The sequence below is a fragment of the Schistocerca gregaria genome, chromosome 7 (assembly GCF_023897955.1).
Source record: "Schistocerca gregaria isolate iqSchGreg1 chromosome 7, iqSchGreg1.2, whole genome shotgun sequence".
Lineage (NCBI taxonomy): Eukaryota > Metazoa > Arthropoda > Insecta > Orthoptera > Acrididae > Schistocerca > Schistocerca gregaria.
The window spans coordinates 63,973,454-63,992,764 of record NC_064926.1 but is presented as its reverse complement, the minus strand read 5'-3'; the positions used below and the strand labels follow the sequence as shown (position 1 = coordinate 63,992,764).

Below are 19,311 nucleotides of genomic sequence, written 5' to 3'. Positions count from 1 at the left end.
AAAACGAACAGAAATTCAGACTTTGCACAAACTTTAAAGACACACTTAACGCCCAAACAGTCATTGATTCTTTCCTGCTTCGTCGTATGTTGGGGCTTATGGATCTCCTAGCACGTGGGCGATTCTTCTCAAAAACTCATTTAGCTTCCTCTGGATGCAGAAATATAGAAAAAAAAGGTTGTCAGTGCACCTGGACTTGTAACGATACTAACGCCTTCTCTTCGAAAGCGCATCTGCATCTGCTTTATTTCAACACTTTCTCGTAAAAGTTGTGCTGAAATTTCCGTCCTGGTGAAACTATTTGGACGAATCATTGTGTCCGGTAAAACACCAGAACAGTATCAGAAGAGTAGCTCAGAAACTTAGTCTTCTTTTTTATGTTCTCCCTGGCGCAGGAGTCAAGTGTAATATTCAAAATTTTTTGTTTTTCAGCACTGGAACTGAATATTTGGAACACCTCATTACGCCTACGGCTCTCATTCCTTTACTATGCGTTTAGAGGCCATCCGGAGATTGCCGTCTCCTATACATTTAAATTTATGTTCGATCCTAATTTCTCGTTTTCAAAAATGTTATTTCTGCATTTACCAGTCTGTGATTCATGTGCATACCTCTCTATTTTACAATCATCAGTTGTTTTTCTGACGAAATATCAAAACTAGTTTCCTGTTTTTAGTGTTCCATTTCTTAATGAATTAACTAACCATTGCCTGATTTAATTCAACAACATTCAACTTTCCTTGTTGGGATAACGACAATACGTTTGGGTAACGTACATAATTGATCAGAGGCATGCAGCTCATCAAGAAAACATTTTCTTTCCCAATTTCACTGTCACATGCGCTACGAAAGGCTGTCACAATCAAGCCAAACATTACATCATCACATTATGGACGAGACACTTTTACATTGTGTCTTTTTTTATATTTATACCGCGTGAACTTCAGAAATCAAATATCAGTCAACGAAGCAATTTGGTCAGAAGCTCAAAAATTCTCTAGTAAATCGCCTAGCTCTGAAGTTTTCAACCCTGTTTAATATGATAAAGCAAGATGAATTATTTTCTATAGATTGTGTTTCCGCGAGGCAGAATACTCGCCTACCATGTGTGAGCACTGATTCGATTCCCGGCTCTGCGTGAAATTTTAAACAAAGATGTATGTTCTGTGAACATATCCATGACGCATAAAAAACGTAAGGTTGAGAAACAATTCGATTTCTTATATTTCTTAATATGTACAGTCTTTTATAAAAACCAGTAATTAAGGATGTGTATGTAGTGCAGTGTCTTTCGCTTTATGCTTGCCTTACTCAGCGTCCTGTGGTTTGTCACTTCAGTCTTTGGAATATGTATGAGATCTGATGTGGTAGCATAAAAATGGTTTAAATGGCTCTGACCACTATGGGACTTAACATCTATGGTCATCAGTCCCCTAGAATTTAGAACTACTTAAACCTAACTAAACTAAGGACATCACACAACAGCCAGTCATCACGAGGCAGAGAAAATCTCCAACCCCGCCGGGAATCGAACCCGGGAACCCGGACGCGGGAAGCGAGAACGCTACCACACGACCATGACCTGCGGACGATGTACCTGGTACGATGTTCCCATCACGCAAGTCCGATCGTAAGCAAGTCCTCACGCAAGCAACTGGAAAGTGTTGTATGTTGAACATAACTTGTATCTTCTTGGATCTGTGCGTTCCTCATACGTAACTAAACTTTACACTGCAGTCAGAATATTATGACCACCGACCTACAATCGATATAGGCGTCACCTGGCGAGGCATGATTCCTAGTCACACACTCGCATCGTTCATGTAGTATCCGTGTGTAGACGGGGAAGGCGCGCGATCTATCTGAGTTTGACACAGGGCAGACCGTGATGGCCCCACGGCTCGGTACGAGCATTTCGTAAACTGCACGACTTGGGTGTTCCAGGAGTGCTGTGCTGAGCGTCTGCAACTAGTGACGGAACTAAGGTGACGTCGTGGCGCTGGGTGTCCACCCCTCATTACAGATGTCGGACGTCGTAGGCTGGGCAGACTGGTAAAACAGGACAGGCGGCGAACTAAGGTAGAACTAACATCAGACTTTAATGCTGGGCAGAGTACAAGTTTGTCTGAACACACAGTGCGCCGAACACTCCTAACGATGGACCTCTGCAGCCGACGAACAATGCATGTGCCAATGCTACCAACACGACATCGGCAACTGCGTCAGTGATCGGCACGTGGTCATCAGCAAAGCATGGCAAGGTCTAATGAATCCTGATGCTTTCATCAAGCCGCTGGGATGACGCGAATCCATCAGGAAATAGCTCCTTGACATCTCTACTGTCGGACGGAGTTCGTGGAAGGCACCACGACAGCCAAGGAGTTTCGTACACTGGTTGCAAATCACGTACACCCCTTGATGGCGATCATATTTCCCGACGACAGTGGCATTTTCAGCTAGATAATACACCATGTCGCAAGGCCAGGACCGTGATGGGGTCGTTCGAGGGACACGGTCGCGATTTCCGACTGATGTGTTCGATCGGTTTCAGATCTGGCGAGATGTTAGGCCAGCACATCTGCGATGTGACTGAACGTGTCCTCAAGGTTCATCACCCTACTTCCCGGAATTTGCGGAAATTATTGGCCTTGTGTGTGCACATGTGGCACTAGCTCCCTCGAGTGACATACCAGGGCGTCATTGCCTCCAACCGACGACAAGTCGCCTCTGATATACCCCCCCCCCCCAAACGTAGACATATCGGCTATTACGTAGGTGGTCATAACGTTCTGGCTGATCAGTGTATATCTGCAATGACAACTCGATTTTTGTGAGCGAAATGTAATTAGAAATGGGAAGACGTGCATTTTTCATAAAAATAGTAATTAGGTTTTTTTATAAAATGCAATTTAACCATCAGCCGTTTATTGTCCTATTATTCATCTACCGGTTTCGGTTATTAACCACCATCCAGGATGTAGGGTACAGCAGATTAGTTATTATGTTATCCTGTAATGTCTGTACGTTTAACATAAAGTATGAATCTCACCAGCTGCGACATAGTCGTGTATACAAACAGTGATCCAATACTGTCAAATATGTTTTATTCCAGTCTCTGATCACAACATAAATTCTTTAGACGATGACCGGTTTCAGTCCGTAATGACCATCCTCAGATCTGAAATATATAAATATATACATCCAGTGAGCAGTGTGTCTTTCAACATAAAACAGCAATATGTATCACAATATACTGTCATCACTTTAGGACATGGTGTAGAAAAGGTACGTTTTACCGTATTTTATCTGTACGTCTCCCTGGTTGTATGACAGTATATTGTGATACATATTGCTGTTTTATGTTGAAAGACACACTGCTCACTAGATGTATATATTTATATATTTTAGATCTGGGGATGGTCATTACGGACTGAAACCGGTCATCGTCTAAAGAATTGATATTGTGATCAGAGACAAGAATAAAAAATATTTATAAAATTTGAGTGTCAGGATGTAGGTTACAACAGATTAGTTATTATGTTCTCCTGTAATGTCTGTATGTTTGACATAAAATATGAGTGTCAGTATTCCAAGTATGATTATGGATACTTTCGATATGGTTCAGCTTGAAAAGAATATGGGATGTTTCGAACTAATCTGTTGTACCCTACGTCCTGTGTGGCGTGCGCAGTATTCGTGGATTGATTATGTGTTGTTCTATTTCAGCAAGATCACCAATAAACCAGTTACCTATTATCAACGTAACAAGTCGTTTCATCTCAACATTGCTTTTCCTGCTAATAATCGTCACTTTGCTAAAGAAGTATCCACGTGAGATTTGTGTACCAATACTGCCTTTGAAGTAGTGTAAATGGCACTAAATTGCAGATCGTTTATCAAATTTAATACTACTGTTATATGAGGTGGAGGCACTTCTCTTTAGCAAAATGAACAGTTTGTCACAGAATACTACACTCGCGCCACACTGACCTATTTTTCATACATCAGAGGATAAGAATTTATATAACGTAACGTGCTATCTGCACTGTATTTGAAGATTCAATCCAAGTTGAATTTGTCTTTTCAAAGTAGGTTCTGGGTCACCAATCCACAATTATTATAGTAATTATTTATAATCAACATCATTCGTGTCTCATAAAATTTCCATTGAAAACTGCCGCTGCAATATTTTACGAAGATAGCGGCTGACATGAGACATTCACTTATCGATTGTCGCTTCAGGTCCTATTATACCACAAACAAATAATATATATTAAATCATTTCGCTTTAGCCTCATTATGCATTAACACTTGAAAATATTCTCTATGAAAATTGCTTATACTTTTCCTACCATTTACTAATAAACTGCGCTGTAAATCACTAACGCTAATGGCTGCGCTCCTTAGTAGAAGAGCGGAAAAATTGACAGTTATATAGGATGAGAATTACAATGGATGAAACATTGAAATAAATAAAAATCAATTCACATCCAAAGTAACTCTATTTTGTAAATATTAATTTACAACACATTACAGTTCCTTACAGACCTCGATGTTACATCAATCGCGTCCAGTCAGCTCAATGGTTCGAAGAAGAAGCGTCCTTTATCTACAATTATCACAGATAACCAAAGATGATTTGCATTGTCTGTTTTCCAAGAACATTGTCTGAGATATTGTTGACACAGAAAATTAAATTATTACACAAATAATAATTATTTATTATTTTTTTCAGTGTCGATCAAGTCCTTTTGATTGATAATACGATAATGTTCGATCAAATTCCACACACAATTCTGTCGTGAAAATTATTCTGAGTAAAATGTAGTCGTGGATATTACACCTGGATGACTATTAATAGCCCAAAACAGTAGATGACTCATGGGACAATAAAGAGCTGATGGTTAAAATGCAATTTTTGAAATACTTTACGGCTGTTCAACCTCGCCTTATGGAAACATTAGTAATTAGCTATCTGTCAGCTAGCAGGCAGTTGATGAATTTTATATTTAAATGACGTAGATATTCGAACTGAACGGTAAGGAACGAAAAAATAATGACCAAAACGAGACTCGAACCAGTGATTACCAATCTGATCTAACATTTTTTTCCACCTTCATGCATTTTAAAGTTCACGGAATTACTGCTAGGATAGGCACCTCTGACCGAGCGAGGTGGCGCAGTGGTTAGCACACTGGACTCGCATTTGGGAGGACGGAGGTTCAATCCCGCGTCCGACCATCCTGATTTAGGTTTTCCCTGATTTCCCTAAATTGCTCCAGGCAAATGCCGGGATGGTTCCATTCAAAGGACACGGCCGCCTTCCTTCCTCGTCTTTCCCTAATCCGATGAGACCGATGACAGTGCCGTTTGCTCTCTTCCCCCAAACAATCCAATCCAATCCTACAGGCACCTCTGTTTAAGAATCTACATCAGCCAGGAATTGAAACTAAAATGCTACGTGGGAGGCGAGCGTTCTAGCACACAGCCTGTCGAGAAAAATCGGCCTTGCTTTGCTTTAACGTAATAAAGACGCTCGGAAAACTTGAAAGTTGCTTTTTCTCGAGAATTTTTGAGAGTTGCATCGATCCATTTTGGGGGATTAATATTAGAGTTCTGAACTTCATGGAAAAAAAATCCGATTGCCGTGTTGTCCTCTAGTCAGATTGTGTTAGTTCGTTTCCTGTGCACGAGGTCCCGGATTCGATTCCCGGCTGAGTCAGGGATTTTCCCCGCCTCGAAATGACTGGGTCGGAGGAAGGCAATGGGCCGGCCGGTGTGGACGAGCGGTTCTAGGTGCTTCAGTCTGGAGCCGTGCGACCGCTACGGTCGCAGGTTCGAATCCTGCCTCGGGCATGGACGTGTGTGATGTCGTTAGGTTAGGTAGGTTTCAGTAGTTCCATATTCTTATGGGACTGATTACCTCAGATGTTAGGTGCCATAGTGCTCAGAGCCATTTGAACCATTTAGAGGCAATGGAAACCACCTCCGCTACGATCTTGCCTAGTCGGCGGTACGGGCCTCCCGCATCGTTCCCTACGCTCCTCAGAGTGTGGGACCTCATCATCATCAGATTGTGTCACATGTGCAGACACAAGACGCTCATTTCTGATTTCAGTGCATTAAATTTAGATTGTTAACTGTTTGGCCGACGACACAGAACCGGTTTCTTGTGTTTCAGTCGAGGTACGAGGCGCAGCACTCGCGAGGCATCAGTGGGGGTTCCGTTCGCCAGGCGATACACTTCACCCAGGAAGTCGTGAGCGGTGAGTCGCAGGCCGCGAGCTGCTGAGCCGCTACATTTTGCCTGTCGCGTTGGTCGACCGGCGCAACGCGATAAGGCGAATATGCTGCGCGTTATGGATTAGAAAAGCCCCCGCTAGGTTCCTGCAGGTGGGACCAAATGTCCGCACCAGCGGAATACACATGTCTCTTTTGAACTGCCCAAACGTGACCGTTAAAGTAGTATTACACAATGATCCACCGCGAAAGGTACTGGTCCAGCGCGACAGCCATCTAGCGGTAGAACAGGTGAAACTACGAAAATAAGCAGATGCTATCCGCGTGCTAGAACACAGCAGTTTTAAACTGCCGTCAATCCGCGCATGCGCACTAGGCATCGATAACTCGCACGTGCGCAGAATGGGGTACCGCAGTGGTTACTGCTTGTTATTTGATTATTGTCAGATTTTTTGCCAATAGACCTTCTTTTATGCTGTTTGTAAAAGCATTTTTGTATTGATTGCTTTATATTCTAGAAATGGAAAGGAGTTAAGAGGCATTAACCGTCTTAATTCAGGAATACAGCGGGGAAAGGTGTATGTATGACCCGCTATATTATAATAAGGTACGTTGGCAGTCGGTTATATGTGGGTAATATGCGTATAACATTAGACGGTGATTTCCGCCTTGTAAAGTAATGCCTTAGCTTACAGAAGTTCATGTTTGATTTGGTTGCATGTCTTGCCTTATTTCAGTATGCCAGAAAAGAGAAACTGGCAGTGATAGCCGAGAAAGTCCGTGCAGTTTTACCCAGTGCGACAGATGAAGGCTCTGAGTGGCACATGTATATATTCCAAACTCGGAAAATAACACAAGTGCTTCTTTAAGTGCTGATCCTTTAAAGCGTTGAAAATTGCAGTGCATACATCAACTGTGCTATTCTTTGGCTAGAAACCCAACTCTTAAAAGATTCCCCAGTCGCCAGGAAACGTAATGTTACAACCAGCTTGCAACATAACAGGGTATGTACCGGTATTTCATCAGTGAAAGTAATTCTTACTTTCGAGAAGGCAGATAGCATCCCTCATGAGTATATCACACTTGCTAATTCCATATTCTGTCATAGACAGTAGCTTCACGAAACAGCCCATGTGCATCCTCACGAAGTTCCCGAAATTGTTGCGCATGATCTGGCCTCAGTTCTTTCATTAGCTCCCTTCGTCCCTTCATTTGAATCAGGGTCGAACCCAACAACGTCTGGGGTTTCGTTTTTGTCGTCGTTCTGCTCTAATCCGCAGATTTACTGTCACTGCCACAGCAAGAGCTCCAAAAACAAGTGGATCCTCCATGTGCAAAATGCTGTACAAATGTAAATTTAGACACCTGTGTAACCAAGTGTCGCAATAATTGTTGAGTCTGTAATTCAGAACAGTACTAACCTTCATAAGAGAATAACAATTACGTAATAAATAATGATAAAAAACAATTTCTTACTGTGGAGGAACCTTGAGCGTACAGAAATAATTTGAGCAAATGACGTTCCAATATATCACTCGCTCCTAATCGTGTTTTGCGCAGTAGAACGAACGTCGTTACAAGAGCTCAGACAGTTCTATTTGCACTTGGCGCATTACTACCGTCTACTGCGCATGTGCGCCTGGTATATCCAGCATGTACTGTGTAATAGACCTACGTGAACCAGTCTGTAGATACAGATATGCGCGCTTGGGGCGTTGGTGCATAGGTGTACGGTTTAAGCGCATCGTGTAACACGGGCTTTAGCCAGGCAGGCAAGCCGCCCTCGTCATCAGCCGAACGGGCAGGATGCTTCACTCCCATCCGAGCCAAGCTGCGTCGAACGCAGGGAGGCTGAAGTAGTCTCGCTTCCCTGCCCGTCTTATTCTGTGCACTTTTACTGTACTGTTACGAGTACGGTTCGGATGTTTTTCTTACCGTATATAGCAAGACGAGACCCAGTACACCATACATATTCTTTCAGCCCAGAAAATTCTCGATTGTATTTATCTTTCCCTTGTTTCTGGCTTATTTATTTATTTCGATACGAACTGTTATCTCTGCTACTTCTCTCTCTTTCGACTACTACTGGCGGTGCTTACTTCGAACCATCGTCAGATCACCTCTAATAAATGTTTTCTATAGTGAGCAGAACCATCTCTGAAAGTCGAGATCTTCTGTATCATCTTCGAAAGTCGAGATCCTTTGCCGTTAAGAACCTGAAGATGTCTATTATGCTGCAACGCCAACTAAAGTAAGGTTTTAGAAGACTAGTTTCTGTATTCTTAGTGTGTTTCAGCCAAATATGATTTTAGTCATAACAATTTAATTACTTTTTCCAGGATGTTTGCTGCGGGTTCGCCGAATTTGTTCTAAGTGGTGTAATCTACCCCTCCCTCATTTCTTGATTGTCTGTGACTTCGTACGAATTCGTTTAATAAGCTTCGAGAGGAGGAATATTTACAATCAACTTTTTACTTATCTTCTTTCCTTCTAGTTGGCTCCAGTTCTTCACATTTAGGGGTTGATTCTTGAAGCTGAAATTTTTGTTATGTTATTGTTCCAACTGACGTAATAACTTCTGAAGAATTGCTTGAATAGTTGATTTTATCCTCTCACATTTTTCTACAACACACTGTCTTTACAATTTCCACTTAAAAACCGAAAACTACATTGTTATTGCCGTAAATAAAAACAGGCCAGAACACGTCAGAGGCATGTCCATTACTAGGAAAACTGTTGAGATAGTATTAACCTGTTCAAAAATTCGTAAATATTTTCGGTATCGCCTTCTTCTATTGAAAAGTAATGCTAGAGGAGGGCGTCCCCTTACAGTGGCCAAAATAATTCATTCTAAAGTTCCCAAATGCATTTTAGCACACACGAAGTTCGTTTGTCATATTACGTTAGTCCAAAAAGTACATGTCCGAAAGAAGAAGTTTTTCTCCCACACTAAGATTTCTTCGCACTACGTTTCATACCACGAGACTGTGCTTCGTAACATACGTCGAGCCATATATTTTCCTATTTCAAACAACTTTTGCTCTAAATTTAGAAAGCCTATATACTGCCAAATGGCCTCAAGTCCTTAGCACACATTCCCACACACTTCCCAGCCTCATAGTCTTTCTCCTGTTTAAAAAATGCAGTATGGAAACTGCCGGTCAAATTTATATATATCTCGTAACATATTCGAGGTTTCCGAACGAGCGTTTACTAAATTTGTACACAATTTGCATTGCGAGACACCTACTGATTTAATTGAAGTTGCCTCATAAACACACGAAAACTTTTCCCATGCTGGACTTGATCTCTGTTTTGTGACTGGTATCTATTCTGGAGTCTTAGTTTCTCCTCAATCTCCTTTAAGTTCCCTTTGTTCGTTTTGGTGTTCCACCGTTAAGACAAAAATGGTTCAAATGGCTCTGAGCACTATGGAACTTAACATCTGTGGTCATCAGTCCCCTAGAACTTAGAACTACTTAAACCTAACTAACCTAAGGACATCACACACATCCATGCCTGAGGCAGGATTCGAACCTGCGACCGTAGCGGCCACGAGGTTCCAGACTGAAGCGCCTAGAACCGCACGGCCACACCGGCGCCGTTAAGACAGTTGATCATGAGCTGCAGTGAAGCTACAGAGGATAGCTAGAATGATATTTTCACTCTGCAGCGGAGTGTACGCTGATATGAAACTTCCTGGCAGATTAAAACTGTGTGCCGAACCGAGAATCGAACTCAGGACCCCTCCAAATCCGTATCCTCATCGGCTGAGGACGACACGGCGGTCGGTCAATACTGTTGGGCCGCCAGGGGCCAGTTTGCAGAGAGAGAAAACTGGAATGGTTAATCAGTGAAATTTCCTGGAAGATTAACACAATTTGGCAGACTGGTGCTTGAACCTCGAACCTTTGCATTTTGTGGCAGGTACTCTAGCGACTGGACCGTCGCAGCAAGACTCACGACCAAAGCTCGCAGCTTTACTTCGGCCAGAACCTTCTCGTCTACCTTCCAAAATTCTCAGTTCTCCTGCATACTTTGCAGGACTACAACTCCTGGAGACAGGGAGATTGTTGAAAAATTGCTTGGACACAGCCTTGGGATTTTTTTCACTCTACAGTGGAGAGTTCGAAATGCTCTGCCGCACTAGCTCGTGCATTAGAAATGTTCCAGGTTTGAGTCCCGGCCGAGCACAGAGTGTTTACCTGTTCGGAGGTTCCGAATTAGCGCACACTCGGCAGTAACCTGTCTTTCGGAAGTGCTAGTCCTACAAGGCATCCGGATGAATTTTGAGAATTTGAAGGTAGAAGTAAAACTGTAAGGGCAGTACATCAGTCCGGCTTGGATAGATCAGTTAATAGAGTACTTTCTCGCGAAGGTCCCACGTTCGATGTACGGCTTGGCACACAGTTTTGAACAACGTGGTTGAAGAGTAACAGCGATTGATATAAACTTAACTTAGTGTTAAGAAAACAGGCTTAATCGGGTTTTTTTATTTGCTTAGTGCCGACCAGTTTCAGCCCATCGCAGCGGCCATCTTCTGGGCGCAGTTTTGACCCACCAAGAAATTTCAGATTAGCGGGTATTCTGTTGCAGACTCAGAATTCACGGTGGCTGATTATTAATTGACGATGATATTTTACAGTTTTGAGTTCATCTTCTTACTATTTAATTCATTTTGTAACAGAACTGATTCAAACTGATTTTTGGGTGGCACGTACCACTACAGAGGAGTTTGATCCTGGGTGTTGATTTAATTCAGTTAACCGCGGAGACCTGAGGAGTTTATCCTCATTAACCAATGAGAAATGACATTCAGACAAGTGCAGAACATGAGGCTGGCCCACAAAGGCGATTGGGCTCGAGTGCATTACAGAGGGCTGAAACATGAATCCGAGCTAACTACGTTCCTAGGCCCCTAATTGAGAAATACTTGCACACAGAGCACACCCAGGTATACCGTTTTGACCATTCGCCATCCGCCAACTGGTCGCTAAACTCTAGCAACACACACACACACACACACACACACACACACACACACACACACACACGCTGATATCCGATGGGATGTGCGATGAATTCACTGTTGATGGAAGGTGACAGTTTGTATCGTACAGCTTCGCTTCAAAACAATTCCAAGTGCTCCACTTCTTCGACGTAAACACCAAACAGAATTCTGTTTTCCATCTCTGCTGCCGCCATATCGTCCGTCTGCCTGTCTTCCATTTTCTCTTGTTTGGACATCATATGGAGTAATTTTTAACCATACAACTTCTGGTAGCTTGAATATATCTCTCTTTCCTTTTGTGCCGATTCGCACTGGCGACTTCTGCAAAAGCGGCGTTTACGTTTCTACTTCCACAGCCATCTCCACGCAGTTTCTAATACCGGATGATTGTACATTACTGGCCATTAAAATTGCTACACCACGAAGATGACGTGCTACAGACGCGAAATTTAACCGACAGGAAGAAGATGCTGTGATACGCAAATGATTAGCTTTTCAGAACATTCACACAAGGTTGGCGCTGGTGGCAACACCTACAACGTGCTGACATGAGGAAAGTTTCCAACCGATTTCTCATACACAAACAGCAGTTGACCGGCGTTGCATGGTGAAACGTTGTTGTGATGCCTCGTGTAAGGAGGAGAAATGCGTACCATCACGTTACCGACTTGGGTAACGGTCGGATTGTAGCCTATCGGGATTGCAGTTCATTGTATCGCGACATTGCTGCGCGCGATGGTCGAGATCTAATGACTGTTAGCAGAATATGGAAACGGTGGGTTCAGGAGGTTAATACGGAACGCCGTGCTGCATCCCAGCGGCCTCGTTTCACTAGCAGTCGGGATGACAGGCATCTTACCGCATGGCTGTAACGGATCGTGCAGCCACGTCTCGATCCCTGAGTCAACAGATAGGGACGTTTCCAAGACAACAACCATCTGCACGAACAGTTCGATGACGTTTGCAGCAGCATGGACTATCAGCTCGGTGACCATGGCTGCGGTTACTCTTGACGCTGCATCACAGACAGGAGCGCCTGCAATGGTGTACTCATCGACGAACCAGGGTGCACGAATGGCAAAACGTCATTTTTTCGGATGAATCCAGGTTCTCTTTACAGCATTGTAATGGTCGCATCCGTGTTTGGCGACATCGCAGTGAACACACATTGGAAGCATGTATTCGTCATCGCCATAGAGGCGTATCACCCGACGTGATGGTATGGGGTGCCATTGATTACACGTCTCGGTCACCTCTTGTTCGCATTGACGGCTGTTTGACCAGTGGACGTTACATTTCAGATGTGTTACGACCCGTGGCTCTACCCTTCATTCGATCCATTCGAAACCCTACATTTCAGCAGAATAATACACGAGCGCATGTTGCAGGTCCTGTACGGACCTTTCTGGATACAGAAAATATTCGACTGCTGCCCTGGCCAGCACATTCTCCAGATCTCTCACCAATTAAAAATGTCTGGTCAATGGTGGGCGAGCAATTGGCTCGTCACAATACTCCAGTCACTACTCTTGATGAACTGTGGTATCGTGTTGAAGTTGCATGGGCAGCTGTACCTGTACACGCCATCCAAGCTCTGTTTGGTGTTATCAAGGCCGTTATTACGGCAAGAGGTGGTTGTTCTGGGTACTGATTTCTCAGGATTTATGCGCCCAAATTGCGTGGAAATGTAATCATATGTCAGTTTTAGTGTAATATATTTGTCCAATGAACACCCGTTTATCATCTTCATGTCTTCTTGGTGTAGCAATGTTAATGGCCAGTAGTGTAATTATAGTGCAACTACTCACGGAGGTCCAAGGTGGGCTGTTGTTATCGCATGGTAACGAAAGTTGGGTAGAAATGCTAATGCGTTAATGCGGAAACGATTTACGCTACGAAAAAAATGGTTCCAATTATGGTCATCAGGTGCAAATTTGGCGCTGTGTTTGCAAGAAATGTTTCCATATACACTCCTGGAAATTGAAATAAGAACACCGTGAATTAATTGTCCCAGGAAGGGGAAACTTTATTGACACATTCCTGGGGTCATATACGTCACATGATCACACTGACAGAACCACAGGCACATAGACACAGGCAACAGAGCATGCACAATGTCGGCACTAGTACAGTGTATATCCACCTTTCGCAGCAATGCAGGCTGCTATTCTCCCATGGAGACGATCGTAGAGATGCTGGATGTAGTCCTGTGGAACGGCTTGCCATGCCATTTCCACCTGGCGCCTCAGTTGGACCAGAGTTCGTGCTGGACGTGCACACCGCGTGAGACGATGCTTCATCCAGTCCCAAACATCCTCAATGGGGGACAGATCCGGAGATATTGCTGGCCAGGGTAGTTGACTTACACCTTCTAGAGCACGTTGGGTGGCACAGGATACATGCGGACGTGCATTGTCCTGTTGGAACAGCAAGTTCCCTTGCCGGTCTAGGAATGGTAGAACGATGGGTACGATGACGGTTTGGATGTACCGTGCACTATTCAGTGTTCCCTCGACGATCACCAGAGGTGTTCGGCCAGTGTAGGAGATCGCTCCCCACACCATGATGCCGGGTGTTGGCCCTGTGTGCCTCGGTCGTATGCAGTCCTGATTGTGGCGCTCACCTGCACGGCGCCAAACACGCATACGACCATCATTGGCACCAAGGCAGAAGCGACTCTCATCGCTGAAGACGACACGTCTCCATTCGTCCCTCCATTCACGCCTGTCGCGACACCACTGGAGGCGGGCTGCACGATGTTGGGGCATGAGCGGAAGACGGCCTAACGGTGTGCGGGATCGTAGCCCAGCTTCATGGAGACGGTTGCGAATGGTCCTCGCCGATACCCAGGAGCAACAGTGTCCCTAATTTGCTGGGAAGTGGCGGTGCGGTCCCCTACGGCACTGTGTTGGATCCTACGGTCTTGGCGTGCATCCGTGCGTCGCTGCGGTCCGGTCTCAGGTCGACGGGCACGTGCACCTTCGCCGACCACTGGCGACAACATCGATGTACTGTGGAGACCTCACGCCCCACGTGTTGAGCAATTCGGCGGTACGTCCACCCGGCCTCCCGCATGCCCACTATACGCCCTCGCTCAAAGTCCGTCAACTGCACATACGGTTCACGTCCACGCTGTCGCGGCATGCTACCAGTGTTAAAGACTGCGATGGAGCTCCGTATGCCACGGCAAACTGGCTGATACTGACGGCGGCGGTGAACAAATGCTGCGCAGCTAGCGCCATTCGACGGCCAACACCGCGGTTCCTGGTGTGTCCGCTGTGCCGTGCGTGTGATCATTGCTTGTACAGCCCTCTCGCAGTGTCCGGAGCAAATATGGTGGGTCCGACACACCGGTGTCAATGTGTTCTTTTTTCCATTTCCAGGAGTGTATAAGTCATTAGGAACGGAACGTGCGGGAGAAGTTCAAAAAGTGAGAAAGGCGTAATGTCGATTTTATTATTAACGGTCTCTTGCACATTTTGTTGCTCGCAGCAGTTCCGGTTGATCTGAGCAACGTGTTTCTGTATACCTGCCTTCAGGTCAGGCAGAGACCGAACGTGTTCTCTGTAAACGTGGTCTTTTGCATATCCCCAGAGCCAAAAGTAGCATGGGCTCCGATGGGGTCATCTTGCAGGCTACGTCTCTGGAAAACCTCTGGAGACAACACGTTCGTGCAAAGCTGCATTAAGCATATTTATCACTGGGCAGAGACAAGGCACTGCCCCATCTTGCGTGAAGTCAGTGCTTTCCGCACAGTTTCGCTCATACATGGCAGAATCCCATATTGTGCAAGAAGGTCTAGATAATGTGCAGACGTCGCATTAAAACTGACAGACCATCTGCATCTATTTTCTTCGAAGGGGAACGGACCGAGAATAACGGTGCTCATGAATTCACATCATGCAGCCACATACGATCGGCGTAATGACACTTCGCGCAGCAAGTGGGTTAACAGTGCCCTAAATTCGACAGTTCTGTGTATTAAGTAGACCCTGCCGTGGAAAATGTGCCTTGTCAATGCATGGAGCAAAAGCAGAACGTTGCTGCGGATTATGATGTTTCAGTTGCTGCACTGTCTGGGTCTTGTACGAGCACTGAAACGGTACTTTCGCGTTCTCGTCAATACGGTACGAGAACGTTTAACTTATACCACTGTACAGACGGAAGATCCGCGATTCGGAATGTCAGAACTGTGCCGTAAGTAGCGGCAGGAACACCACCACAAAATCACGCAGCAATAACACTCCAAACCATCGACTCTCGGAGAGAGATTTTAACCATGTTCAACCCAATGGTAAAGTTTGAAACTATTTTTCTCCGAATCATACAGTTTGGGAGAAAAGCACTGAAAATAATTACTTCTGGAAACCTTTCATCAGACAAAGCCTGTTATAACAATAAACTGTTTCGCTTAATAAAACGGCCGCGAGCCCAAATCGGGCACAGTGTCTATACAAAAAGATGAAGACACTGACTAAATAACTACTTTTACTTATTACGGTCACTTGGCAGTAACTACTATTAATCTCACTTTCTGTTACTTATGGAATTTATCACTATACTTCAGTAATTATTTAAATAAAACACACATATGTTTCAACAAGGATACAAAAAATATTAATTTTATAGCTACCATTCATATGACCAAAATTATTATTTAACACGACTAAATTTCATTTCTTTAGGACTATTACTTGTTCACGATTACTAACACCAATATCTATCTGGCTTTCTTTAACATGGAGAAGCAACACGAACAATTACTGTTAAGATTGTTGCAGTTAAACAATTATGTTACATTAGTTTCAGAAATACTATTGAAAACTTAACCTCATGGTCACGCAAAGCGGTGGCCTTAAACTGATGCGTGCAAACTTTAGTATTTAATAATGATTTTCAGAATTTACTACCAAAACAGTACTCTTGCCAGTAATTTACTATATTTCGAGCTTCAATGAACACCAGGATACTCTGAATAAATTCGTTTAGGTAAGGACCCTACTGAGGTAAATGGCATAGGAAAATCACGGTTAAACACAAAGGTACATTAACACTATTCTACTGATTGGATGGTTCATACTGTAATACACTTATAAATAAAGTACTTTGCCTGTTACCGATGTCGAAGGTGGCGTGAGGCGGTGCTGCGTAGTAACATTGCGCACGTACGGCTTCCTCTTGGTGGCGACGATAGAATTACAAATTTCTGAGCTATTAATTTATTGCCGTACTGCGCCACTTATGTAGAACACGTCCGAGGACAAAACTCAGTCTTGCAGGTACATTCGGGTCCTCTAGTGCTTGACCAACATAATGTGTGTTCACCACTTGCAGGTCAGCTACCGACTGTGTGAGCCACTTGCGCGCCAAATCTCACTCGCGCGCCCCACCACCTTTTCAATTCCACCACAGAACGGAGTTCCGTTCTACCTACGATCCCTACCCTTTTCAATTCCACCACAGAACGGAGTTCCGTTCTACCTACGATCCCTACCCTTTTCAATTCCAGCACAGAACGGAGTTCCGTTCTACCTACGATCCCTACCCTTTTCAATTCCACCACAGAACGGAGTTCCGTTCTACCTACGATCCCTACCCTTTTCAATTCCACCACAGAACGGAGTTCCGTTCTACCTACGATCCCTACCCTTTTCAATTCCACCACAGAACGGAGTTCCGTTCTACCTACGATCCCTACCCTTTTCAATTCCACCACAGAACGGAGTTCCGTTCTACCTACGATCCCTACCCTTTTCAATTCCACCACAGAACGGAGTTCCGTTCTACCTACGATCCCTACCCTTTTCAATTCCACCACAGAACGGAGTTCCGTTCTACCTACGATCCCTACCCTTTTCAATTCCACCACAGAACGGAGTTCCGTTCTACCTACGATCCCTACCCTTTTCAATTCCACCACAGAACGGAGTTCCGTTCTACCTACGATCCCTACCCTTTTCAATTCCACCACAGAACGGAGTTCCGTTCTACCTACGATCCCTACCCTTTTCAATTCCACCACAGAACGGAGTTCCGTTCTACCTACGATCCCTACCCTTTTCAATTCCACCACAGAACGGAGTTCCGTTCTACCTACGATCCCTACCCTTTTCAATTCCAGCACAGAACGGAGTTCCGTTCTACCTACGATCCCTACCCTTTTCAATTCCAGCACAGAACGGAGTTCCGTTCTACCTACGATCCCTACCCTTTTCAATTCCACCACAGAACGGAGTTCCGTTCTACCTACGATCCCTACCCTTTTCAATTCCACCACAGAACGGAGTTCCGTTCTACCTACGATCCCTACCCTTTTCAATTCCACCACAGAACGGAGTTCCGTTCTACCTACGATCCCTACCCTTTTCAATTCCACCACAGAACGGAGTTCCGTTCTACCTACGATCCCTACCCTTTTCAATTCCACCACAGAACGGAGTTCCGTTCTACCTACGATCCCTACCCTTTTCAATTCCACCACAGAACGGAGTTCCGTTCTACCTACGATCCCTACCCTTTTCAATTCCACCACAGAACGGAGTTCCGTTCTACCTACGATCCCTACCCTTTTCAATTCCACCACAGAACGGAGTTCCGTTCTACCTACGATCCCTACCCTTTTCAATTCCACCACAGAACGGAGTTCCGTTCTACCTACGATCCCTACCCTTTTCAATTCCACCACAGAACGGAGTTCCGTTCTACCTACGATCCCTACCCTTTTCAATTCCACCACAGAACGGAGTTCCGTTCTACCTACGATCCCTACCCTTTTCAATTCCACCACAGAACGGAGTTCCGTTCTACCTACGATCCCTACCCTTTTCAATTCCACCACAGAACGGAGTTCCGTTCTACCTACGATCCCTACCCTTTTCAATTCCACCACAGAACGGAGTTCCGTTCTACCTACGATCCCTACCCTTTTCAATTCCACCACAGAACGGAGTTCCGTTCTACCTACGATCCCTACCCTTTTCAATTCCACCACAGAACGGAGTTCCGTTCTACCTACGATCCCTACCCTTTTCAATTCCACCACAGAACGGAGTTCCGTTCTACCTACGATCCCTACCCTTTTCAATTCCACCACAGAACGGAGTTCCGTTCTACCTACGATCCCTACCCTTTTCAATTCCACCACAGAACGGAGTTCCGTTCTACCTACGATCCCTACCCTTTTCAATTCCACCACAGAACGGAGTTCCGTTCTACCTACGATCCCTACCCTTTTCAATTCCACCACAGAACGGAGTTCCGTTCTACCTACGATCCCTACCCTTTTCAATTCCACCACAGAACGGAGTTCCGTTCTACCTACGATCCCTACCCTTTTCAATTCCACCACAGAACGGAGTTCCGTTCTACCTACGATCCCTACCCTTTTCAATTCCACCACAGAACGGAGTTCCGTTCTACCTACGATCCCTACCCTTTTCAATTCCACCACAGAACGGAGTTCCGTTCTACCTACGATCCCTACCCTTTTCAATTCCACCACAGAACGGAGTTCCGTTCTACCTACGATCCCTACCCCTTTCAATTCCACCACAGAACGGAGTTCCGTTCTACCTACGATCCCTACCCCTTTCAATTCCACCACAGAACGGAGTTCCGTTCTACCTACGATCCCTACCCCTTTCAATTCCACCACAGAACGGAGTTCCGTTCTACCTACGATCCCTACCCCTTTCAATTCCACCACAGAACGGAGTTCCGTTCTACCTACGATCCCTACCCCTTTCAATTCCACCACAGAACGGAGTTCCGTTCTACCTACGATCCCTACCCCTTTCAATTCCACCACAGAACGGAGTTCCGTTCTACCTACGATCCCTACCCCTTTCAATTCCACCACAGAACGGAGTTCCGTTCTACCTACGATCCCTACCCCTTTCAATTCCACCACAGAACGGAGTTCCGTTCTACCTACGATCCCTACCCCTTTCAATTCCACCACAGAACGGAGTTCCGTTCTACCTACGATCCCTACCCTTTTCAATTCCACCACAGAACGGAGTTCCGTTCTACCTACGATCCCTACCCTTTTCAATTCCAGC

The 19,311-nt window shown here is 44.9% G+C and overlaps 1 protein-coding gene across 1 annotated transcript in view; it reads left to right on the top strand.

Annotated features, from left to right (window-relative positions):
• The window catches only part of LOC126282076 (lipase 3-like), a 135,537-nt gene that overhangs the window by 87,598 nt on the left and 28,628 nt on the right, over positions 1-19,311 (top strand). The window contains exon 6 of the mRNA XM_049981531.1: positions 6,182-6,266. Coding sequence (XP_049837488.1) covers positions 6,182-6,266 — 85 coding nt within the window. The remainder of the gene's footprint in view (positions 1-6,181; positions 6,267-19,311) is intronic.